Raw genomic sequence first — 26,348 nt, forward strand, 5'->3', positions numbered from 1 at the left:
ATGTGGGGACAAACGTAGACGCTGTGTATCAACATTAAACACAACGGAGAACAATCTCATAACCATAATCATGATCATAATCGTGCAGAAGAGTGTTGTATGTGCCGTGTTTTTGTGCGTAAAAAGCTAGGAAAGAAAAAGAGGCTAGATGCAATTTCTATAGAACTTCAGGAAGAAGACAAAAAAATACCCTACAATTGTGTCGTTACACCCAACAAACTAGAGGCTCGACATAATCGTAGAAATCATGCTTTAGAAGCTTAGATACAAAAACGAGAGAGAGACAGAGAAGAAAATATAGCGCAAACAGTTATGTACCACGATCAAGAATGAATCACAACAGCATGTGCAGCTCAGACGGCTGACTGCACAAGCATTGATTTATTCTCCCCGGGATCGAGTGCATATCACATTAATGCCCAAATGAGGAATAGCTGCGCGACCATTTCCAGCTCACCAGCGTGCATCGCGCGGCCGAACACTCCTTTCTGCTGCGAGCTCCAGCAGCCCAAGTTAGAATGTAGAACGCGCCGGAACACATAAAAACACAGTCTTGGAGGAAAAGGGTCGAAAAAAAACACGACTGGATCTTGATATTGCTACAGTGGCATGGGACGATCAGAACGAATTGCACTCCAGCTGCATCGCAAATGGGAAAGAAGCAGCTAGATAAATGTAAGAAGTTGTCTAGTTTGGGGCTTTAGGATTGGCCTGGTAGGTGGTTGAGGCGAGAGGCGAAAAAACTCAACATGATTCCCCATCTCTCGAAGGGTTTTGTACACGTTCACTAACACCAGCTTACTTGTCACGTGCACTACGCTCCTACCATTTCGATGGTGGTAGTGTCTGTACACTCCACAGCAGCATAACAGCCGCGGCCTAGCAGCATAAAGCCACAGATCCGGTGGCGAAAACGGGGAAACCAGAGCTGCGGGTTGGGTGGATAGAATAGATCCGTTAGAAAAACTATGATCTAGCCACTAAGCTGTAAAAAAAAAAACGGAGAGAAACAAACAAAGCAAGAAGAAAAGATCATTTAAGAGCGAAATTGCATGCAAGAACGCTCCACAAAACCTCGTGAGTTTAAAGCAACATAACATCTCCTGCTCCATCTCGCTTGTCCGCTTGTGAATGGTGATAGCGAGAGAAAGAAAGAGAATGCCAAAGCTTCTCTCAAAAGTCTCTATTTCTAAGCGCGAAATAGTAAAAACGATCAAAAAACTCGCTAAACGCAAGGTACTAACATAGAGCGGCTTCATAGTGCAAGAGCTCTAACAGCTACCGACCGAGAGAGCGAGCGTTGGGCGTGCATAAAATGTTTGCGTGCGTGGAGAGAATGCATTTTGTAGCATAAAACCCAACCCCCCCAAGAAGAGCGTACGTAGGAGAGCAGCCTGCACGAGAGAAGACACACAGCACCGAACAAAAAATAAAATCGGCGGCTCTTGTGGCGTGTATGCTGCTGTTGCGTACCGTTGCTCGATGCTGCTGGGCCGTGCGGATCGATGCCGGTGGTGGTGGTGGTGAAAGAAGAGATGTTGCACGCGAGTAACGGGTGTTACGTGCTAAAAAAATGGGGGCTGACGGTACCGGCGTATGAATGGAACGAAGCGGGACAGAGCAACACAAGCCGCGGACACGGGTGCGTGCGGACGGCAATGAGCGGCGGAACGGTGAGCGGAACGGAGAAAAACCCCGAAGAGAGCGCGCGCTAGGCTGGCAGGCTGCCTGGCTGGCTGGCTGGTTGGTTGGGTTTTGAATGGTGGTGGAAATATTATGTTTTGTATTTTCTCTATGGACCAGTCTTAAGCCGTACCTCGTATCGAACGCATCGAGCGATTCGATCGATCGTCGTCGTCATCGTTTTTCGCCGCCATCGTCTTCGTCGTCATTCCTCGTCGTACGGCCGTGCCTCATCGTTACGTCATACCGCCTGGTACGCCGTTTTCGTTCTGTCGTTGTCATTCATTTCGCACGGGTTTTTGAGATCGGGCAGCAAGAACCATTCCTACCGTGTGGGGTTCGTCCCTTGTGACCTAGTGCGAGTTTCGCGGGATCGCGATAAGAGTTTTTCTTTCGCGTACCGTAGTGTAGTGCATTTTCCGATCCTTTCCGGTGAATATCTTGACGGATGGGATGTTTCTGGATGGGATTTCCCGAAACGAGGATTACCAGTGACAAAAAAGTGATTTTGTAAATGTGATTTGTGGCTTTGATTACTCATTTAAAGTTGTAAATGTGAGTGCATCGGAATTTTTTCAAATATATTTGTTAAACAGATAATTTAAATAATCAAAACTGGATAAAAATTTAAGTAAGAGTAAACAACGATAAAGGTAAACAATGAACAAAATTAACAAGTTAAGTGATGAAACCGCGCAATAAGGAATGATAAATTAACAAACAAAAAATAAAGCAAAATGTGCAAGTCACTGGCAACAACGGAAAAAAGTGATAAATTGATGTGTTTTAATAAAAACCGGCTGCAGGAAGCCAGGGCAAAAGATGATCGAAAGATAACTAGCAACAAGTAAAAGAAAGTTTTCGTGCAAACAAAGTCGAATGAATGATACAACAGCAGAAAAGCGACATCAAAAAAAGTCCATCAGAAGTGCGAAGACAAACGAATGAAAAATAAAGTGCGTGAACGACAGGCAGCAAGCAGTCGCAACCACCGAAACGCATTGTCGCCGATTGTCGCGAGTGAACCACACAAACGGGCACAAAGTTAAACTAGAAAATGAAAAAGTAACATAAGAAAACCTGAAACAACCCTAAGGTATCAAGCAAAGAGTATCTCTTTATGAAACAAAAAAAGAGATAAATATACTAGAGAAGAGAAGAAAAAACAACAGTAAAATTAACACAAACTCACAACACCAAAAAGGAGTGAAGTGTCTGTGTGTTTGAGAGTGTGTCTCCTCAAACTTTCGGTTCGGAAGTATGGGGATGGTGCGTTCGTGACCCTTACTGCATCCGTTTGTCCGTGTGACGCCGCCAGATTCGATTCCGAATCCAACCGAATTCATCGCCAGCCTCACGATCACGATCTAGCGTTTGCAAACGGTGAATTTATTCGTCGCCGTACAGACGACGCGTCGCGTAAAATTTCTGCGTTGCGTTTTCGTGGCACGATCGTGGCCCGGCCACCCCGTATACGATTGTCATTCACTCGACCCACCCCCCGGCTGCCCATTTGCTCGATGACGATCAAACACCGACGATGGCGATCATCGTGATGATGGCGCTGATTCGTGCCGTCGGTGATCAGTCGGTGAAAAGTGAAGTGAAAGAAGCATTAAAAAATTTCACCTTACATAACGTCACATTAAGTTAACACATCGAATCGCACAACCCTTGCCGCGCTGCACCGACCGTGCCGTGCGGTTTCGGCAGCCGTCGTCCCGGTCTCGTCCGATCGGAACCGGACTGGACAATCCTGCACCTCCCTGCCTTCTTCGTCTCGCGCTCTTTTCTCTCTCTCTCTCTCTCTCCACGTTCCGCCCTCTACGTGAAAGAGTAAGAAAAGGCCCCACATTTTGGTGCCGCAACAAGCGGCCGCATCGCGATGTGCGTTCGGAGTGTGTGCGCTCGTGTGTGTGCGTGTTTATGCGTAGGAAATGCACCCCGATAGTGGATTGATACGAAATTAACATAATAACAGCGAAAATGTGATTTGAAATTTGAATTCATCCTCGACTGCTTTATATTATTATTGTTCCGTTTCGGTCCGGAAACACATACACACACACACACATGGTCCGGCCAACGCAAGATGATTACGCATACGCAATCCGAGGCTTGTTTCTTCTGCTCACGCGAGTGGCCAATGTGTGGAATATTTATGTGTGTGTGTGTGCGTGAGTGAGTGTGTGTTTCTGTGTGGCTTTTATGGTACGGGGCTATCGTGAGTTTTGGAGTAGCTCGTTTATAAAGTTTGATGATGATGATGATGATCTTTAGCCATCGCTTTGGGGATCTTTTCCGTGACCGTGTTAGACAAACAAAACAACACAAAAAGCTTAACAACGATAACGCATAGAAGAATATAAAAAAACACGCATATTCCCGGACAGTTATGTCCTTTCATGAGTGTGTGTAACGAAACCATGAGCAAGGCCCGCAAATGTCACCCATAAACGGGAAATGGTGCTTGTGTGCAGATGTTGCGCTTTCCTCTTGTCCTGTGTGTCCAGTGATTTATTGTGCCCGGGGTGGACCTGGACCAGCTCGGAGAAAATGTCATGTGATGAAAGTGATACGGATGGCTTCAGCCTCCAACAAACGGGTGGTAGCGGAATGGACGTGCTTGATGAGACACCGTTTCATATGCAGATTCTGCAGCGAAAAGGATTTCCAATTTCTCGTGTGTTTGATTTGAGTGGACTGAACAATGTGCTTACGATGCTGTGAAGCTATAATTATGAGTCGCGATTGATATGATAACGTTCTGTTTCCATTGGCCTGTATCGTATGAAATTTTGAAGCTTTTAAGGGTATGATTTGTGGTAGCTGCTTCAAACATCAGGTCCGGCTGTTACATAATTGAGCAAACCCAATTCCTCAGAAGCGAAATTTGATGGCGCTCGTTTAATGATTGATTTATTTGATGTATTCAATTAGATAAACATAAAATTAATTATTAATTTATGAAATGTGTTAGTAGAAAACTGTCTTCCTGAGATTCCAGTTCATCTTGTTTAGCATTATGTCTTTTTTTTTTTCATAAGGGACGAGCATTATGTCTTTCATGTACAGACAATTGTATTGACAATTTATACGGTGCAGCTGTGGACTTAACAGCAAAGAAACAGGCTCATACGATTTGTTCGTACTGTGAATTTTTGACCCTCAGCTTATAAGGCGGTTGTAAAAGAATTTTATAACGTCTTCTCAAGACTTACATTTACAAATTTACAAATTTACATATCTGAAGATTCATGAAAACAATAATTATTAAATGGTGCACAAATCAACCACCGAAGGAACTCGCAACTGACCCAATAGAACTGATCAAAAGACCATTTAGAGATTTTTCAAAGGATATTTATGTTCGCGTAAACCTTAATCGGGCCTTATTCAATCGTTTTGTAGCTAAATCAAAGGTCCAATATCATTTATTTCAAAGACTGCCATTAGCTAAAATCCACTGATCTCCGACATCTTTCTGGAGAAGAAAATACCTATGAACAGAGCAAAATTAAGTGCTCTGAAGTAAGTCAATTTCATAAAGTATATGTAAGCCTTTAAAATCGACTAGAAATCTCATTAAAAAAAGATTTCTTAGCATGTCTGATGCACAAATTTAGTTTTAAATTTCCGCTTTATGCAATAGAGACTACACTCTTTGTTTTATTGTATTTTTATCTCGTATAATTTACTGGCTTACTGGACTTGATGATGTCAAGTTGTTGGATATTAAGTCTTTACCACGCAGAAACGCCTCGGATGGGAAGTGAACCCCTGTTGTGTACTGAATTTTTAGCACTATTTTAGTTAAAACTCTTGGCAAAAACTGTTCTTAATCTCAATCTCAAACGTCAAATACAAACCATAAACAGCAAACTTTCATCAACGGACAATGGGCCCTTTTTTCACTCATTATACGAACCTTTGCTCCTCAGCCCACTGCACGTTGGCTGGCAAAATGGGTCTGTTTGTTGCAGTGTGATTGATTGAACGCTATCCCGCACACTATTCACCATCATTCAGTGGCCTCATTCGCGCATAATCCCCATTCGGTTAGAAAGCATAATTCGATCACAGGAACAAAAATTGCATTACCCATCCCTGTCTCTAACCTAACCCCAGCAGGAAACCGATCCTGTCGCTGTGATCCACTGCGAGCTAATAAATGCGCACGCTGAGTGGTTTTGGAGCCTTCACCACCTAATGCCGAAACGTGTACCACGCTGCCTTGTGCCGAATTATTTTGCAATGACCTTTCTGCAGCCTCCAATTGCCGGCTGTGATGACGTTGATGTGAATCCGGAAGGCAAGGAAAAGCCACCGCAACAAATGCACCCCCGCTCGGCGGGGGTCGGTGCCGGTGCCCCAGGCTCGGGAAAGCATAAATGAATTAAGAAGTCACTCCATCTTCCAGCTGTTTCCCGCATGTTTTGGTCGGTGTGTGTGTGTGTGTGTGTGTGAGTTTGCGTGAGGTGAGGTTTTATTTTCTTTTCTTCATTACTCCTTCATCTCTTTCGTGGGGAGTTTTCCTTCGATTGCTTCCACATCTCCCACACAAACCCGGAGGAGCAACGGTACTTTTGCCTACTTCTACGTGGGCCATGTTATGGTGGGAGTGAATTTCCCGAAATAATAGCCTTACGCATGGGATCAGCTGGAGGATGGTGGGATGGATCGGATTAGATGGATCGGATGAAGATGGAGCGCGTCGCAGCACCGACGTGAAAACTGCCCATCATCCCGGAGGGCTTGATTGGGGAAACCGAAAATGTAGGCCAATTAAGGCCAGCCTGCCGCCAAAAACGGCATCCTAACGGCATTCGTGAGCAATTGCTACTCGCATCAGCATGTACGCGCCTCCAGGCCACGGTGAGTGGGATGGAAACTGGGGGGGAAAATGCTGAATGAAAACTGCACAGGCTACGGTTCGGGACAGGCTATATTCGCTTGTAGGGGGTTTGCGTTTTTTTTTTTTTTTTTGGGTGGGGGAGAAAACCTGGGTGGTGCTTCTAAGGCCGACGGGATGCGATGGATAATGGATGATCGCATTGGACCGGACGCTTTGATGGAAGCACATCCTCTGTGTAGGGCTAGGTGGGTGGGTTTTTCGCTTCTGTTACGATGATACACCGCTTTATTGCAATATTGTTCTCTTTTCCTTTATTTGGGGGAATCTTTGGAACATGTTTTCCAAAGTGCAAGGAATAGGTATATTATGAGCAACAGAATCGTGCCAGGAGAGCTACTGAAGAAATGATAAGTTTTGGGGAAATTGGACCGTAAGAGGACTATCAATCATCTCGATTTATCTTACAGCAGCTCTGATTAACAATTTGGCACATGCAATGAATAATAATTAATGTAATTTGCTAAAAGTTTTTTTTTAATCAATTCTTTACTTTGATTTTGACTTTGTATTTATCACGACTTATACATAAAATGATAGAAATTTACTCAAACAAAGAGTAATATTTTTTTGTCTTTTAATGATATTCGTATTAAAGTGTCGTACTGTTGAAGTATTTCAAGTTTATTTCAATTCAATATCTTTATTTTCTTCTTTTCTGGCAGTACAGCTGTCAGATGCCTTTTATTTTTGACCTTCTTGACCTGGGAGTCATTATTGCTACGAGACTATAGACTGTAAAGTGCTGTGATCCTGAGATGATTCATAAGATCGATTTATTAATGATCTGAACCTTTATCTATGACGTAAATAAAATACTTAATATTAAGTTAACTATTACAATTCCATAGATATTCACTTAACAAAACAAAACTACCAAATTGATATCTTTGGAGATAAATGAAAGCTTCCTTTTGTTACAAAATTATCAAAAATCACGCTCCTAAGCTCCACCATTGCTCCTGGCAACTTTTCATTCCACCCGGCAGCGCGCATTCGATTGGATCACGCAAACAATAAAGGGAAATGCATTTTACGTTTTGTTTTGTTGTCCCTTCCTTTCTCTCTTGCTCGTTGTCTCGCTCTCTTTCTGTGCACTCTTCACCGTAAAGCCCCATGAACGTAAAGCTGCCTAACATATTCGATGCGTACGAAGTGGAGGAGCTCGTCGTCTCTGGTAGAGTGTGATAGAAATGGGGGTCTCGACGATTGGGGATACGGGAGTCGGTGGCACAGTGATATAACACACATAACTTTACCACCCGTCGTGCACCGCTGCTGGCTGGCTCCCCTCGGTTGCCTACATACCTTTCGCCCATCCGAGGCGCTTCCGAGAGAGCAGCGGGTGTAGAAGGGCAAGAAAAGAAACAAAACTTATCTTAACGACGAACGGGGCGGCCCCCAAAGTGTTTCGCTGGTGCATGCTTTCCACTAGCCGCACTGTTTATGTGTGGCCCCAGCCGAGCGTGACTTCACGGCTTACGGTACATCTCATCATCAGCGGATCATGATCATCGGAGGGCATTTCCATCTGCTTTCCCGGAGCTCTAGCAGCTCCAGCAGGGAGGATGTTCTAGCGAAGTGCATGTTCCGTATCATGCCGAGTCGAAAGTACAATCTACTCGGTCGACGGGATGGGAGAAAATATTTTTCCCTAATGGCATGCTACATGCTGCATGCTAGTTCGCATTCTCTTCCCTGCAACGTATCACAGACGGGGAGTGATGTTCAAGATGAGACCCGCTTACATACATGTCTGCATTTCCAAAACAACATCCACTGGACGCCGTGTCGGTTGGCCAGTTGCAGAACCATCCCATTTCCTTCATGAGCAAACTGCACTCAGCAGTATATAGCTGTTGGTTTAACATGACGCCAAACATTTTAGTCAGCTCTTGTTTTAGTATCCAAATTTGGTCAGATTTTTCCCTTTGCCAAGAGCTCCACCCTTAGTCGTACGGTCGGTTGTTGTGTGAAAGATTTGTTTTCCTATCCAACGCTTCACAAGCAGCTACTGCACCGGGTCCCGTGTATGGTCGGTGTTGTCTGCTAGGTTCTATAAATACAGGACGAAACGAACCGAATCGCTGGAACACACATCACCGCACATGCAACTGGTGGGGAGTTATTGACTGGTGTAGTGTAATGCTGCTGGGCAGGGAACACCAGTACAGGGAACAGTCATCCCGACGACAAGACAAGGGACCTCCAGTAGTGTCCCGCGGTGGGCATGCTATTTTGGACCCGCAGGCGCGACATCACGTTCGGTGCAATGGAAGGTGGTTGTTCTATATTTAAGACATTTTTACTAGATGAGTAAAAATGGAGGCTGACAATAAGTTTGGGAGCAGTAGCATCAGTCTGCTGCTTTTGCAACTAATTTTGAAAAGCTGAGATTCTTAAGAAGTTGAGTATTTTAACATCAGAGACCCCTTGAGCATGAGAGTCTGAAATTATATTAAAACTCGATTCAAATTCAAGGAATTAAATAGCGAACTCAAAATTTCACTCATCACATGCAACGTCTTGATGATTGTTTCGCGTATTTCTTCAAGTATTTCCTTTCGAACCTAACTTCCAGGTTTCCGCAAGCAAATTGCACAACGGAATCAAACCATGTGTTGAGTTAACGATGCATCTTCGCCAAAACCTACTGACACACAGAGGCGCCCGCGTTCGCGTGTATTGGTGCCGGGGTGGTAAAACGCCGATGAGCATGAATCCGATGCATCGCCTGCACAAACAAAAAACGCAACTCACTGCACCGAGACGATGTCGTTGCCCTGCAATACAAAAACACTCTTTTTCGCTCTGCATTTTCCTAGAAGAGAGTGAGAATTCGCTCGGATTTGCTATGTTTCTCTGCTACGGATGCACGCTATGCACTCGGTTGTGATGAGGTAATAATCTCCCCTCGATGGATAGTTGGCTGCTTCCACTGCTGCCTGTTCAAGTGGCATGCAGGCTGTTATATATGTTCCCATCCTCATGCAAAAATTAAAAGCCAGAGCAAACCCTTTGCAAACTCTCTTTCTCTCCGAGCAATCCCATTTCCAAACGCCCCAAGACTCACGTACACAGAATAATAAAGCAAGTCTCTCTGTATGTGCATCTTTTTGCGTCGTTCAGTGAGATTCCTTCGGATGTGCCCACCAGTTTCCATTTTCCATCTCTGCCATTAAACCTGTTCTATGGGCTCTTTTACCATTTCCTTTCTTCAGCCAGGTTGGCAGAAGGATGGAAACTTGCGTTATTATATCATCGCCCTCACCATCACCTCTCCACCTCACTCGATGCAATTTTTTCCCTTAGTGGTGTGCGTGCGTGTGCATTCATTTTTGCACTGCACTTTTCTCTCTATGTCGTTTCGCCGTTTTAGCCGGTGCGCCGTTTGCATCCGGGGCGTACTCGATGCAACATATGTGCGTGCACATTTTCATTTAGTGTGTCAGTGGTATGTTGTTTTGAATTCGGTATTCGGCTCGGTTACCTCCCGTGGGTCGGCGCTGCACAATTGCGCTGCACGGGGTTGTGCGTATACGCACACGGAATGCAAAATGTTGGCCATTCGTTGGCCTAGGTTGTGTATCGTGCATCCCAAGCAGGATGTGCAATTGCTTATTGATTAGAATGCATTACTGTTTTGCTGGATGCGTTACGATTAAACAAAACGTTTTGCATTGCACAACGGTTTGCGTTCAGTAGGTGAGCGAATTACTTGGTTAAACTATAACGATTTTTTTGTAATTATTATAATAACGGCCTAACTAAACTGTAGAGAAACAAATAGAGGAAATAAATAGACTAAAAGACAAGTAAATAAATACGTTAATGGCTTAGTTGGAATTGAATGCAATTTCGGATACATTTCTTCCAATAGGCTGAGCAAACAGCGACCCAAAAGTGCATCCCAAAATGCACTCACAGTCGCACAGGCCCTTGGTCAGATGTACTAAAAATAAAATCAACCCCTTGTTTTAGATTACCCTTCCTCCAAACGCTTTTCTTTCCTCCGCTTTATTGCAGTATCCAACGGAATCAACTTTTATTCTGAAAATGATTTTACCTCTTCTTCTTGGCGCACATACATGTATGTTGTTTTTTCTACTTGTTCATCTTTCGATGCACTTCATTTCACTGTGATGCAGTTGAACAGGGCACTGAAAGGGAAAGTAACGTCACAGTTCGGTTACTGCTGCTACAAAAAGGATTAGTTTATATTTATGTAACTATACATCTTCGTTTGCAAAAGTCATGATCAGCTCATACCTCACCAGTTGGGATTTGCACCCATGGTTGACTGTATTAAACTTTTAAATTGTACCGCAGTACGTCACTGAACCCCTTTTTTGCTACATTTGCTACTATCGTAGAGCGCATTTCTAGCTGTCCCTTTGGGCTGGATATGGCCGCGCTGCACCAGGGATGCAGACGTCTGATTGCTTTTGCTCCACTGTCCCAGTGACCTCACGCGAAGCGAACCTCAATCATCTTGCCATCTGCATGCCGGGAGGCTAAAATTAGTTTCACCATCTTCGTGCATCGTACTGCTCGTCCATTTTGCTGGATTGGAATTGCTTCTTATTTCAGCATTCCAGTTTGACTGGAAATAGCGTCCAGTAAATGGACTGCTGGAGGTACATTCCTTTTTAAACCTGCTCAGTTTATTCAGAGAGACGACACGTTTATATCGCGATCTATTTCTTATAAATATCGTAATGGTTCAATAAAGGTAAAAATACCGAAACGCTTCTATTGTTTCGAAAAAATCTTTTCTGGAAAGAGCAATTTCTCTCAACCGCTCCTGCTTAAAGGATTCCTGCACAGAATAAAAAAGGAGACGATACAACGCACGCGAATGAAACGTGACGAAACGTTCCAGTGAGGAAGTCAGCAGGAACTTCTAAATCAAATCTATTGCTGCTATTTCCCCTCTATGCACACAACCACTACTACCGGGAGTCCTGCTAGAAGGCACGTAGCGAATGGTCTGACGAAATATCAATCCTTCGTGTAAAGTAGACAGCTACTCCTCCAGCTAAGCAACGATAAACGTGAAACCTTTCCATAGAACCTCGCTGGAATTGGTGAATGGAGCCGGAAGTCAAATAACCCAAACTACCCGCTAGGAATCGAAGAAAGAAAAAACGCAAGGCACGCGTTTGCGTGATGTATGAATTACGATATTTCGTGTACGCTACTCAACGCGCTGCGGCCATCAAACACACGATAGCGGTCGTTTTGGTGGGTTTGACTGTTCTGGAGGAATAATAGTAGTAGTAGCAGTAGTAGTAAAAGAAAAAATGGTTGGAAAATAGGTTCTGTCATTTCCTCTAACAGACCGAAGCGATTTATTTTATCGTTCGGGAGTTAATTCTTTATGTCGGGTGCTGTAGAAAGGAAGATTTACTTCCATATGTTTCACTCTATCAATAAAAATATATGTTTTTAAAGGAAAATTTATTATTAATTTTTTGTCTAAATCAGTTGAAGACTCTTTACTACACAATGCTGTAAAATTTCATGACAATAGTCTTTCGATTTTACGACGCTAATTCATCCTCTTTAAAAACTCCCTCACTATCCCAGGATTGTCTACCACATTGTGGCAAACCACATTGTGTATGTGTGTTACAAAAGACCGCCAAAATGGCTCGTCTGCTTGGCTCCATGCTGTCCGGCTTGCAAGAACCTCTTTCCACTCGTGCTCAAGTTTCGTCTTCTTCTTGCAAACACACACACACACTCTTGAGCGAGCGCATGTACACAAACACACGTTGGATGGGTAGGGAAAACTGCAGCGGGAAAATGTCTATTTTTCTTCGAGCTATCCCACAGGCAGATCCACCATTCCCGTTCCCGCTCGCGATAATCGATTCATTTTTATGTACTATCTTTCACTCCACACACATACATACATAGAACCACGCGGACTTCCTTTCTGTCGAGGCTCGCAACATGCAGCAACATAGTCGCTGGTCGTTGGCTTTTTGTGCCTTGCAGAGAACCGATCCGAGAGTGGTGGTTGTAAGAGGCGGGAAATGCGAAGTGGTGGAATTCATGCTACATGCTGAAGCGAACAGAGCTGCACACTATGTCCCTGATGTGTTTGAAGCCGCGAGCAAATCAGTGCCGGCCGGCAGGAAGGAAATGGCGATGTGAGGGAGAAAACCTTCCTACCGATAACCGAGGGTTTTTCTTCGATGACGCTATATATGTGTATGTGTGTGTGTGTGTGTTGACGAGAGAAACAAAAGCAGGAAATGCAAGTCGCTCGAAATGGCACCGTACCGAGTTCCGTTTAAGGTTGGTACTCTCGATACTATCGAGCGTCTGTGAATTCCAACTCTCACACGAACTTTTTCTTAGCTTTTTTTCCTGTCAGAAGAACATAGTTCTTCTTCAAACCATTCTAGCTTGTTCATGTAGTTCTCCTGTGCGTTGGTGCTCAACTTGTCGAGCATCAAGAGCAAAACATTTTTCCTCAGAAGGGGAGTGTGCGGTAACTATGTGGAAATAGCAAGGAAGAATTGATAGAATATGATAGCTTGCATCCCACACCCTCGCATCATGCCGCCATGGGGAACAAAAAGCAATGAAAGAAAATTGCATTAGACCACAAGGCGGAAACCAACGGCGTCGATGGTTGGGTTGATGGAAAATTATATCTGTCCCGCTGTGTTTGTAGCTGAGATTTTCTCTTCCCCCTTTTCGGTGAAGGGTATTTTTCTTTTGTCTGATTATTTTCTTTGCGAAACACTGCTATGAGCGAATTATATGGTTGGAAAAATTGTCATCAGCGAATGCCAGCCTGCTCGGGTTATACAATAAACATCATACATACCGTGAATGTCTTCGAAAAGTCCTTATACATCCTAACTTTAACCATTCAACAGACAAATATCCTAGCTTTTAAGATTTTTGTTACGAGTTGTATTAAAATAAAAGCATCTTTACATGACTTTCCATTCGATACATTTACTCCAATATGGTTTTTGTATCAGATGATTTCGATTGAAAATGAATTTAAAAATTTGGTCCTTCTGTAATCCTTGTCATAAACTTATATTATGGCAACATCTTTGAGTCTGTATTCTGCACCCTCGAAGTCTTATTTAAAGACAAAAACATTCCTTCTGGAATTTGGAAATCAACTGTCTTTTTGGCTGCATGCAGAATCATTGAATAAAATAGTTTTGGGTGGCTGGGTGGTGCAGACGAAAGTGACGCTGGCCTTCATACGGCAGGACCGGGCTCAAATACCAACCGGGATAGTGGGTTTGCGCCAAGTCTAGCAAGCCATTCGATGGCTGACGTGACACAGTAGGTCGTAAAGCCAAGAGATCCTAGAGCATCTTAGATCAGTAGAGAATCTCTTTGACCGATATCGTCGCGCCGTAGACCGTTTCGTCTTGAACAGCTAGTTTAGAATTTTCCTTCTCGTTAGAAGGATTATCAGACCTCAAAAAAAAAAAATGTTTAGGATTTTAAAACCTTCAGATGATAAAGCCTCGGTTTTCATTGCAAGTATCACTTCAGCAACCCTGCAAGATGTCTGGAATCTATACGAAAAATCTTAAGAATGTTCTAAGACTTCAAAAAGTTGTAATCAGTCGTCAGGAAATGTCTTACTTCTTTCAACTACTTCGCTTCGGTTTAGAACTCATACTACGAACAAATCTTTAATTGATACACCTTGTTTTGACCATTTTGACATTTTGGCCTGTGTATGAAATATCTGATTCATATGATAAGGACAGTCAGCTAGATCTTGAAGACACAAGCTCCTACATAAAAGATGCCGTAAATATAAATCCATTTTGAAGCCGTTTATTCAACACCTCACAGCAAGCACCCAATTCAACTGATATCAATCTTACGCCACTTTGAAAATCCTTTCGCTGAGTAATCGCCCCCCCTAGCACCACCATTCCGCTGCGTACGTGTTTTCGCCTACTCCAAACTGGAGTCTCCAACAGGACAGTTGGCGTCATAACATGCAGTGAAATGATTTATCGCTCACCGAAAGCTGTCTTATTCATTTCACTCATTCAGATAAAACCTTACACGACCGTGCACCGGGACTGTCGTGTCAATGCCGTCGCTGGGAATGCAACACCACCCGTGGACCGCCAGTGAATCCAAGTGCATCGGCGTGCGGTGGAGTGTGGTGATAAAGTAACGTGTTGCAGTATTTAGTGCAAAAATGTGATGAAACCTTCGTGCTTCAGCTAGCTTCGCTCTTCTATACCACCAGCGTTTTGTGTTCTTCGGTGAAAACAAAAGGATAAACCACCCAAAATAATCAGTTTGCAGCAGTGTGAATTTTTGTGTGCGTGTTTGTTGTGTTCAAAGCAAGTGTCTGTTCTGTTCGAAATGTTTGTTTAAAATTTGTTTAAAACATAAAAATCCCTTCCATTAGTTCAAACAGATCTATTGTTTCGTGATCGTGCGTGATTGTGTGTTTGTGTGTACAAGCGGTAGAGAGCGAGCCGCGAGAAAACAAATTCGTGTGTTCCGTTTTACACATCTACAATAGTGTTCGTGTGCGTGGCACGATCAGGCGCGTTGCATAATTCCGCCCGAAAACAGACCTATCATAATAGCAACCTTTCATTTGCTAATGAAGTGAAAGAGCACCGACAAAAAAAAAATAAGCGGACGCAAGCGAGTCGACTGCCCAACCATCAACGCCAGCAGCAGCAAAAAAAACGCGTTTTTTCGTTTGAATTCAGACTGCCAAACCGGCCACCAAACCGGCGGAGGTACCGAAATTCGTGAAAGTCCACCAAGCCCCAACCGAATATTTTGGTGCGCAAAGGGTGGTGTGTGTGTGTGTGTGGCGAAGCTTGCGATTTACGTAAGAAAGCTTTCTTCGAGTGGGCCAGCCGCGCTGTTTCCTTTTCGGTCGGTCCGGAGATTTCGGTTTTTTGGTTAAGATTCGAGATCGTTCAAGAAAAGACACAAAAAAAAAGTCAGTCACAAAACGATTTGTGGTAAAAACATCGCTCAACAAGGAAATAAAACCCTGTTTGGAGATAAGGCATACATCTGCGCATGTTGCGCATCTTCGAACGGATCAGGATAGCCACGGTGGAGCTTAGATGACATTTACCCAGCAACTGGATGGATAAAAACTATTCAAACACACGATAACTCAAGCTTTATGTCTACGAAACTATGCAGCTTTAATAATCGCATGTTTTTTGGGCCTTAAAACATCACGCAGTGTAAAAACGAGCCCTCGAATCTGTAAACTTTTGCGTGCCTTTCTGTAAAGAGACTGATGGACAACGGTATCCCGGGACCGCCGAGATAGCATCCGCATCAGCGTTTTACGAGTGGTTTTTTTCCCCCCGTGGCTTCAAAATGGCGTTCGATGGGTCATTGCGGGAGTCGGGAAGTTTCTGACACGCCAGCAGCCTAACAGAGGTGCCTAAACAATTGTGCCACATCGTTTAACCAATCGGCACTACAGACAGAACCAAATTCAAAATAAGTACAAATACAAGGCTCCAGTACAGTGAACGATCCGTTTCGGTGTGAGGTGTGCGATACAAGACTGTGGAAGTGTTTTTTTGGGGAACGTTTTGCTTTTGAGGTGTTAAACCCTACACAGGACCTGGACCCGAGGCATCTTGTAGTGCCGCGTACGGGACACGCGGACCAATGTTTACACCGAGGATGTTTGAAATGTGGAGCAATGTTACGTCCAAGCTGGAAGCGCACATACCCATGCAAACGAATGTGCAAGCGTCCACCGTACAGAACTCGTCTAGCGGATCGATAAAAGGTGAGATCGAGCGATCGAGGTGTGATGTAGAATAAGATTATTGTTTGTGCTACTTTTCTGTCAAACGATTAGCTGCAGCTGAACAATCCGTAGCGTAATCATTCTAATTTCCTACACATAAAACGACCTGTATGCAAATAAGACTATCTATTTAACTCTGCTCAGCTGTCTTCGCCTTAGCACCCAGAACCATACAAGGCTCCGTACCAGAGTCCATCATTTAAATGCAATCTTAAAGGCGCCCAGAAAATCCCAACATTCTCTTGATCTGCGAACATTCCGACTGTGATGGGAAAGTCTGCTGATTGCTGAGCAGAAGAGGCGATAGGAGTATGAAATAAATCCCCGCACACAAAAGACCGAGTCATCGTGACGCGATTCAGATGTAATGAAATAATTGAAATCAAAAGTAGCTAACGGATTCTCGGCGCAGAATCCGTGCCCACCGTGTAGGCAAAGGAACAGAAACAAACGATCTCGCGGTGTGCGTGTGCAACTACCGCGTGATCTTGCCTCGAGTCCGTATAGAGCCAAAAAAGAAGCTTTTCAGCTTGAAGCTTGCTGCGATCATCCATTTCTGTTTTACCTTCTGCGACCTTCCGAAGTGCCCTCTCGCCCTCTTCCGCTTCGTTATCTTGCGCGTTGAACGAAAACGCGAAATAGTAACGGAGCCAGTCCCGTTCCCTGGTCGGGACGGTTTTTGTAGCCGAGACGCAAGCTTTTCTTTGCACCGTTACCGGCCACCTCACACCAAACAAACGGGGTGAGAAGCGGGTAAGGTTGTGCTGGCTGATGATGATGAAGAAGAGGAAACGACAACAGAACTGCGCCACATAGCGGTTGTCTGGTGCTATTAACAAATATGTTACACCTGAGAACAATTCTTGTTCTTCGTTCCGTTTGCTTCGTTTGCTGTGAATTCACAGATTGCTGCTTCTAAGTTCCCGTTTTCTTTCGCCTCTTTTCTATGCGCTCGATCGCGCTAGGCTGCTGTGGGGAGGGGTTAGAAATTGTTTTATTCCCACTTTTTCTCTCGCTCAATCTTCCTTCCTTAAGCTCTCTTTTGCACACGATCCGTTAGCTAGTTTTTCCAACTATTTCTCACATGATCTTCTGCAGCTTTCCCGTTCTTGTCTAACTTTTTTTTCCAAACCAAACTACCTTCAAAGCTGGTACTGTTGGTTCGGCTGGCAAGGGTAGTTTTTCGTTTCCATCGACGCTATCTGGCTACGCTTTATGTTCTTCCAACTTTCCCTGCTACTTTTTCTACTATTTCCTCTAGCGCACTGTTTCCACTATTTCGCCAGCCAGGGTTTTTTGTGTGATTTTTTTCTGTTCGTTTCACGCTTCTGTGTTTGTGAATAGAATGTACCGTTGGTTTGCGTTTGCCCGTTTGCCTGGACTAGTGAGTGTTTGCCGTTTTTTTTTAGTGTTCTTTGTGTTGCTTCTTTTCATCTGTTTTAGTATTGACTCTCGATGGGAACATGTCTGCTTTTATTTGGTGTTATGGTTGGTGTATTGTAAACTTACTCACTTCTAAATTCATCTAATAGCTTAATCAAACGTAAATAATTGAGGCAGCATTTTTTTCTGTTTTCTCAATAAATTAAGTGAAGTCTTACTACGGATTTTGAAATTTAAAGCCTGACTAGATTAACTAGGATAATAGACTTGAACAAATTTTCCTTCAAAGCCTTTCAAATATTGCCATATGGTTACTAGCAGCCTTACGGGAATTATCAGTTAGCTCACCTGCCTTGCGTAAAAATACTGAACACTGTTACTGTTCTGCTCTTACTGAGCCTTAGCTGTCAGTCTAACTGCTGTTTTATCCTAAGACCTCTGATAGAGGTGAATTAGATTCCACTTAGACTCTAAACTCGATCAACAATGTGCCCTCAGTTACACATTGGTCGTCCAATGGTTCTGATTGGGTGTCTCATAGTCGACATTTCTCGCAGACTACAGACTAGACTTTACCACGATCAATTTTACAACGAATAATGCATTAATTTTCTCGAATGCTCCCGAAGAGGTCTTTCTCATTTTATATGCTGTTTGAATCATGGAATAAAATTTGCAAACCGTCACCCTAGTGGTCTAAGCTGTTGACCATCCCCTGGACACTTTTAGGTTTGTTGCTACCTCAAACTTCTATGAGCCCTCAACAAACATTGCCAGGTTATGACGACATTATTAGTCGTCATTATAAGCTGGGCATTCCTCTTCTTCTTCTTCTTGGCTTAACGACTTCTAAGGTTATGCCGGCCACCGGAATGGATTCCAGTATCGTTGATCGACTGCCTGCTGCTACAGTGCAAGGATTAGCCTGAAACTCTCTAATAACTGCTCTAAATCATAAAATACCGCTGGAATATGTTGTCTCTTCATACAATTTCAAAGGCTAGACTAGAAATATAGACAATGGATGAACTAATAAATCGCCAGCATAACGGACCAATATCGAGAACATCTTTAAAGTCCTCTTCTATTTTCTTTCTTTATCTGTACAATCTCCAGAGGTCTTCAGAGGCATGCAATTCTGCATTCAGTTGACATTATTTTACCGTTCAACGAGTCGTCTGCTCCTGTCTTACGACGGCTACCTCGGTACGATTAACAATCATTCTTGTTTTGTTCACAAAAAAACTATAAAAGTATTGAAGTCATTATTTACGCTCCTTACTGAGAGTTAGTTAAAAAAAAGGAAGGTAAAAAATATTCCTTATTCAAATAACTATTATAAACGCTTCGTATAAACTCCTAAAAACCTAAACCATAACTGATACTTCATCCAGAAAAACGTGATAAAATCCCTCAGATAATGTGCCTTCACTGACTACTCTAGAAACTCAGTCAAATATTCATTAAAGTAGCGTTAATCCACCATTTCATTAAAGTGTTTTCTTTCGCCTGCCTACCCATAGAGGCGAACCTATACATTGAAGCAATTATCTTATGAAACATAATTACGAGAATATGGCATCCCGTTTCATATTTCCAGCTTTTTTCCTGCTTTGTTTTTCCGATCTCTCTTCGTGCAGTCTTCTAGATCATCCGCGAATTTCCCACTTTTTCCCTGGGGTGTATACATTACTTCAAGCAGCATAATTATGCCTTAGCCTTTTTAATTCAACACCCTCGTTCGGCGGCGCTAAGCTGAGTTTTCGCTCCGATGGCCACAACCGGCACCGTTCCATTCTCACCCATCGGCAGAAGCCAAAGCAAAATGACAAACTCACCCCTGTTGAGGAGAAATGAAAAAAAAACAAGGCCCGCGGAAAGCAAAACCCAGCGTTGATGTCGCTATTTTTTTTTTTTTTTGAATTTCCTCCCCGTACAGCCCATACAGCTATTGATATTCTCGTGGGTGAGAGAACAGTTTTGCATTTCTCAAGCGTGCTGATGTTGGGGATTTTTTTTTCTCGTAATGCTCGTTCTATTCGTTTGCTGCTGTTAATGCAGAAATGCGTCAAGCTTTTGAACGGTAGAGAAAATGAAATGACGAAAGAAAGGCCATTCAAAAAGGGATGGGGTGTTGAGAATGATGAGTTTTTGTTGTTGTTGTATTCGTTGCCTATTCACACCTCACCTCCCTATCCAAACCACTCCCGGTACAGTTGGCATTCGTCATCAGCATAAATATGCACACGAATGTGGGATGCAACCTGCCCAGTGTCTATTGATGGATGGGAAAAGGCTTCCCAGGCGCGAGGTGTTAAAGTATGCTAGAACACGGGCGGTGTAGGGTGCAGGCATGAATATTCTAAATGGAAATATGAAAAGAACTTCCATTCGCTTATCCCATTCCGGAACAAAACCTTTTTCTCACCACCACCACTTACAAACACACTCTCTCTCTCCGTCTCTCTGCTGGTTCGTTCAGGTAGACGACGGAATGATTATTTTCCCGCGCGTGTGTGTTTGTGGCCGTTGGCACCCCCATGGATGGGAGGCGAAAATCGACGCTAGCACGGAAGCGTTGGGGGTGGGCCAGAGTACGGCACGTTCGCTGCTCAAACACATGCCACAGCGGAATATGGGTCAGTCGGGAAAAAGTGCAAAGCCCGCGCCAAGCCAACCCAGGTCCTCGGTCGCCTGCCGTGTGTAATCAAATGGTGGTTGTCGGTCGTTTCGTTTGTTTTCGCTGCAGCTTTTCCAACATCTCCTCCTGCACCCCTTCGGTGTACCTTTCCCCACCCAAACCAAACTCACATAATTTCCTCACCTTTTTTTTTCCTACACATCGAACGGCACATCCCGAACTGGAAATAAGTTTGCCAATTGGCATTTTGTTATTTTTGTTACCAACGCTCCCGGCTCACTCTCCACTCGTACAGCCAGTGCACTTTCGTCACCCCGGCCGTGTTCTGCTAGGCATTGCGAAATAGCGGCTGACGAACCATATTTCACCTGTCTATCCATCCAGTCAGCATTCGCGTCGAGCCGCGACGATTGGGAAATCCGAACGGATTTGATTCGATTTGTTCTAGTGCGACCTAGCCTCTCGTTCGCGTATAGTTTTTTTTTTAAGTTTGTTGTTGTGTATTTTCCAAAACTGAATTTTGTTTTGCCGTTTTTTTATCATTTGTTTAAACTGCCTTAAACAACCAGCACGTGCAAGAATGGTTCGCCCGCGTTTGCAGGCGTTTGAACAGATGATTTTCATGGGGATGGGTTAGTTTTTGGTGGAAAGGTATTGTTTTTCGTGCTGGTAGCTCTGTCTCTTTACAGGAGGGCATTGACTTTGAGCTGGCGGGCCTGGAAGCTTTCGAGCTGGCTTCGATCCAAACACAAATAAGTGTTTGGATGCATTTTTCCCCTTCGTGTTTGTGGAGCTGTTACTTGCCGATGGGTTCAGTTTGTCGCTGCGAATGAAAACGAATATTTTTATAAAGTACATGCTTTGAAACCTCGTTTGTTTGGGCACAAATAGTGTCAGGCTAAATATATACAAGCCATCAAGTTTTGGCTCAAAAATATACAAAGAACCTTAAACAATTTTTAGAATGATTTTGGTTTCAGAGAAATATTAATCTCTCCTACTATAGTTGAAATCCAGAATTTATGAAGTTTCGCACAATAACCACACTGTTTAAAAAAACAGTTTCGTTATTCGACCGTAAAATAGTTGTTCAAACTACCATTTAAAATTCTCAGTCAGTATGCACAATACCATCCGTAATGTAGCAAAAGGCAACACGAGGCAACACAGCTAATTGCAGACTTTTCTTCTTCAGCCACTACAAAACGACAGCCAAAACCCATGGCAAAAGAACTCGGTGGCAATTAAAAAATGGATAAACTAGGTTTTGAATGCTTCACTTACCCCCAGGGAGCGTTTAAGGGCTCTTGACGTTCAGCTGTCGTTTGATGGAAATTTGAATACAAGTCGCATAAAATCTTAATGACCTACGGTTCTTCATAGAGACATAAAAAGCAATAAAAGCGATAGGCAAAACAGGGCTAGCAAGCATCGGTTTCCACCAAAACGGGCAACAATAATCGACGGAGATATATTTTTGTTGGAAAAAAAAATTGCTAGAAATAGGTTTAGTAATGTAAATTAAAATGTTTTATTTATTAAACTATGTTATTCGAAAAAGAATGAAAAAAGAAATGATTTTTGAACCAAGGAATGATGAGCAAATTTAAACAATTTCTTTTAAATTACAAGCAGAGCTGGTAGTTTACTGGTTTAAAAATAATTTAAAAACAAATTTTGTGAAAAACTCTCATAAACTTTATTCTATTGGTGAACTTGTGCCCAGAACATTCATTTTCCAGACGCCCAATCGTTTCTGTACCGTCATTTGTTCACCAAAATCTGTTGTGATCGGCTTCATTCGGCTTCCCATTCATCATTTCATCGATAAAATAAATTATCTAAAGGGACAACTAAATTGCTCGAACCAGCAATTCGAATAACCGTTTCCTAAACTGACAAATGTTCTAATTGTCCCCCCTGACATGTTATTATGGTCGAGGTAATTTCTGCAACCCACAAAGAACACATGTGCCAAGCAAGAACAAGCTCGCAACAGCAAATGGACTCGCGGACAGCAACAAATAATGTTCTATTGTATGAGTCATTCTACCAGTATCTGCCGCCCGCTGATACTAAACTTTTTCGTAAGCCAATTCTAACCCACCAGCCCAAACTGTGGCTCGCCATATGCCGAGTGATTGTAGGAATCAATTTCGCAAAATTAGTCATTCGTTTTGGCTCGCTTCGGCCACATAAAAACGCCGCCAGCGACTGCAATGCTGCATGGAAAAATCACGACTTCCACTTCAAGATCATGATATTGGGTGGGTTCTCCGCCTTCCAACGAGACTTGCGCATTCGGTTCTTGCTTCAGAACTCTGTCCAACCCAAGGGGAGAAGAAAGAAAAAAAAGGCAATCGTTAGCGAAAATCACCTCTTGCTAATCCAATCAAATTTGCAACGGACCGGTCCAGCGATCCTCACCACGCGCCCAAGTTGTGTGCCTTGGAGCGATCGTCTGTCACGAACTTCGTTCTCAATAAATCAGTACCAGTTGAGAGATGCAGGGTTCAACCTAACCATGAACATCGGCGATCGGTCCTGCTTTTGATGGTTTGTGCGGCGCATTCGCTGCACTATCGATCCCGGGCTGGGTAAGTCGGCCCACTGCAAGACTCACGAGTGTACAATTTGCTATTGCAGCGATCTATTTCGTGTGGTAATGAATGAAAATTTGCTTCTCATTTGCATTCTATTAGAAGGGACCGGATGAAGAGAGCAAATTATGTTGTAGGTTTTGCTGCGCTGTTTGGTTTTTTTTTTTTGCGTAGTCTAGACACCGAAATCAACGCCTTCCGACGGGAAAATGTGTCGAAATGGATAGCTTTCTTCATGGGTTTTCGAACGAGCGACATCACTAGCCGCAAGCAACAAGCCTTCGATGGGAAAAATGCAGCTCGGCTTATCTGTTTGCTGTTGGTGCTTGTTACAGCTACTGATGGGTTGTTACAGCTGCAATGCAATTCGTTTTACAGTTTTGCCTTATACAAATGAAACATGTTCAATATTCAAGAATGAAAATTAAACTTTACGCAAGCTACACTGACTACAATCAGCAGCAATATGATTTAAAGACGTACTGAGGAAACACTAAAAGATTGCAGCAGATCATAATGATCTATTCGGTTTGGATGAAAACCCTCTCAGCTTATAGATAGACAAAAAGACGTTTTCCAATTATTTTTCTAACGATTTCTTTCTCTTTTCTTGTGCTTTCTTTACAGGTACGTTTAAGGCTTATCTAGATGCAACGAATGAAGCAGATTCTTGAAGGTTCTTTATTATGGCGGGACCTTCTCTTATCGTGAGTAATCCATCAGTGTCGTGTCAGACAGCAATTTGTGGGCACTATCGATTTGAAGTTTGGGTGCATCTTCGATGAACTTTGTTCCCCAGCAATAGCCGGCAGCAAAATGCAGTTATTATGCTTACGATGATGAAGAAGCTAGGTTGCAATCAGAAAGTTAATAGACAATTTATGATATGCTTCACTATGCGAGCTCAAGAAGGTGTGTTCAAGCTTCAGGGAAGCGCCAGTGGGATTGACAATAAGAGCAATTAATTAAAATGATGCTAGTGTCTGTCGATATCGACGAGAGTTATGCGCGTAGTTACCTTTATATAAAAATGTAAGAAAATGGTTCTTCACACACTTCTTTCGAGCCATTACGAGCAGCATCTTGTTGGGCTTGCGTGGATTAACTCAAGTGTACTTGAAGCGTTTAAAGAACCCTTTTATAGACCGTCATTAGAAGCACACGGTACATCTGCCAAACACAGAACCCCGGGAACCAGCTCTTGTACTTCCCATAAATCTACTCCATTCAAAAGCTCGGCCTGCCACGCATCTCAATCGCTTGATCGCGGCCGAAATCAAGCGATCCCGTCGATGCGCGTACATCATAAGTTATGTACAGTTACCTAACTGTTTTCCCCGTCTCGCGGCATCGCACACACATTCGCACCGTCTACGGGTACGGTTGTAGCTTTTACACACTTTGTTTCTTCCTTTCTATCGCGCTCCGTCTCACTGCGCGTTCCTTTGCTACGATCAAAGTAAATGCGTGTAAACTGGTAACCCATGCAATAAACGCGCGTAGTAACTTGCTTTTCTACCGCTACTTTTTCTTCAGTTTTCGTTGCGTTTCAGCTGGTTTAACCATACCCTGGGTACCTTCCATTTCGGTTTGCTATTTCACCTGCCCACACTTCCTGTGGTTCCTTCTCGTCCTCCCAATTCATCATACTGCAACGTTTCATTAAATCGCCTCCTCTTCAGTTTTGTAGTTTAGTGGGTTTTTGGCCGCTCGAACTATGTATCTGTCTGTACGGTGACTTTTTCTTTCTTTCTTTTTTTTTTTTTGTTTATGTCTGGTTATCATTTGTGTATGGCACATAGCACCATCATCATTAGCATACGTCATCGATTGTGCTTTCTTTTTTAATTCTTTATTCGACAAAGAAAAGATGAGAAAAGTTTTCTGATGTCTCTATTTTGAAGGAGCTTTGTTATTGTTATATGTATGAAAAGGAATACGGCCTAGCCGTCATTACGAAATTAAAAAAAGAAATATTTTGGTGATAAGTCTTCAAGTCTTAAAGAATTATTTTCTCCTTTCGGGCGTTGTTTATCAAAATACTTCTCAGCCCAAAAGGGCTTCAGAGGCAAGACTTTATTGACTACTAAGAGACTTCGACGTCTAAGGAATATTTTGATCCAAGAAACTTTGTCTATCAAGAGATTTTATTTTCCTAAAGGACTCTCTGTCCAAGAGAACTACTGGAGGATCTTGTTGTATAAAATCAAATAAAAAATTCAAACAAATTTAAACAAACATTCGCTCATTTCCGCAATTTAAGTAAAAATCTTATTCGCAATTCAATAATATACTCATTCCTTAAAATAGCAGCCTGGTGGACCCCCCATAAACCCACCCCTAAATGCAAATCAACGAATTATTAATAAATCCCTTACCAGCGCACAGCAATGGTACAAGTAAAAGACCATGATACCAAGATTACAATCTACAGTCTGCAGCTCGATCGTAAAACAAACGAAATAATTGTCCGAAAAGTCCACCATTCGGACGTAAACATTAACCGCTTAACTTTGCCGCATTCGGCGGTTCCTCCCGGTTCGTACCGTCAGATCCGGCTTTTGCGATTTTCAACCCGAAACCGGAATCTCTCACGCCCGCGGTTCTGCAAACGGTCGACGCCGCCTCCATCGTCGTTCATCCAAACGAAATGCCGCACTTTTTTCTCTTCGCTTCGCGCCGGTTTGACCTACTTTAACGAATGTTACCATCGTCACCATATCGACTAGCGCGTCGTCAAAGCTGCCAAAGTCGACGACGCAAACAGTACTCCCGTCAAACCCACATGCTGTTCCCCCGGGGAACACCACCAGCGTTAGCTTTAGAGTTTGGCTGTTTGAATTTTGCGTAAAAATTCGGTTACCGTGGCGTATGGTTTTGCGCGATTTGTTTACCCTCCCACATTTATCAATACGTTCGTATTTGTGTATGCTACAACACCTGCAAAAGCTTCAAACAATGCTAAGAACGGGACTCGGCTGTGCTGTCCCCAATACAGCCCCCGCATTCGTTTGCTTTCTAGCAACGCAAAATCGAAAGTAAGAACTTCCGTTGCAGAATCGGTTTTATAGCAACACGTTTAATGCTCTTAAGGTGTCAGGGTGTTGTCGCTACGACAATCATCCAACCAGCGGCCCAACCTATTTCAGTTGTTGGCAATACACGCACAGGTGACACATTTGGTACCAGAAATAGATGGGCTGCCCGCAAGACGTATACACTGGCGAGGAAAGGTAGGGAAGAAGAAAATATTGGCACAAAATTTTATTGACCGAAAGTCATTACTAGTTTCCTGACTTGATCAGAAGCGTTATC

General features: G+C 43.2%; 1 protein-coding gene across 3 annotated transcripts in view; it reads left to right on the forward strand.

The window, feature by feature from the left end:
• LOC126563985 (probable nuclear hormone receptor HR3) overlaps window positions 1-26,348 on the forward strand; it is a 100,652-nt gene that overhangs the window by 20,548 nt on the left and 53,756 nt on the right. The window contains exon 1 of one of the 3 annotated variants that reach the window (XM_050220875.1): window positions 16,241-16,388. The exons of 1 other annotated variant lie outside the window; for it this stretch is intronic. In XM_050220875.1, coding sequence (XP_050076832.1) covers window positions 16,265-16,388 — 124 coding nt within the window. In that variant the 5' untranslated portion in view covers window positions 16,241-16,264. Of the gene's footprint in view, window positions 1-16,240; window positions 16,389-26,348 lie in introns of those variants that run through there. One more of the 3 variants, XM_050220877.1, reaches the window with a different exon arrangement.

Source organism: Anopheles maculipalpis, chromosome 3RL (genome assembly GCF_943734695.1).
Source record: "Anopheles maculipalpis chromosome 3RL, idAnoMacuDA_375_x, whole genome shotgun sequence".
Lineage (NCBI taxonomy): Eukaryota > Metazoa > Arthropoda > Insecta > Diptera > Culicidae > Anopheles > Anopheles maculipalpis.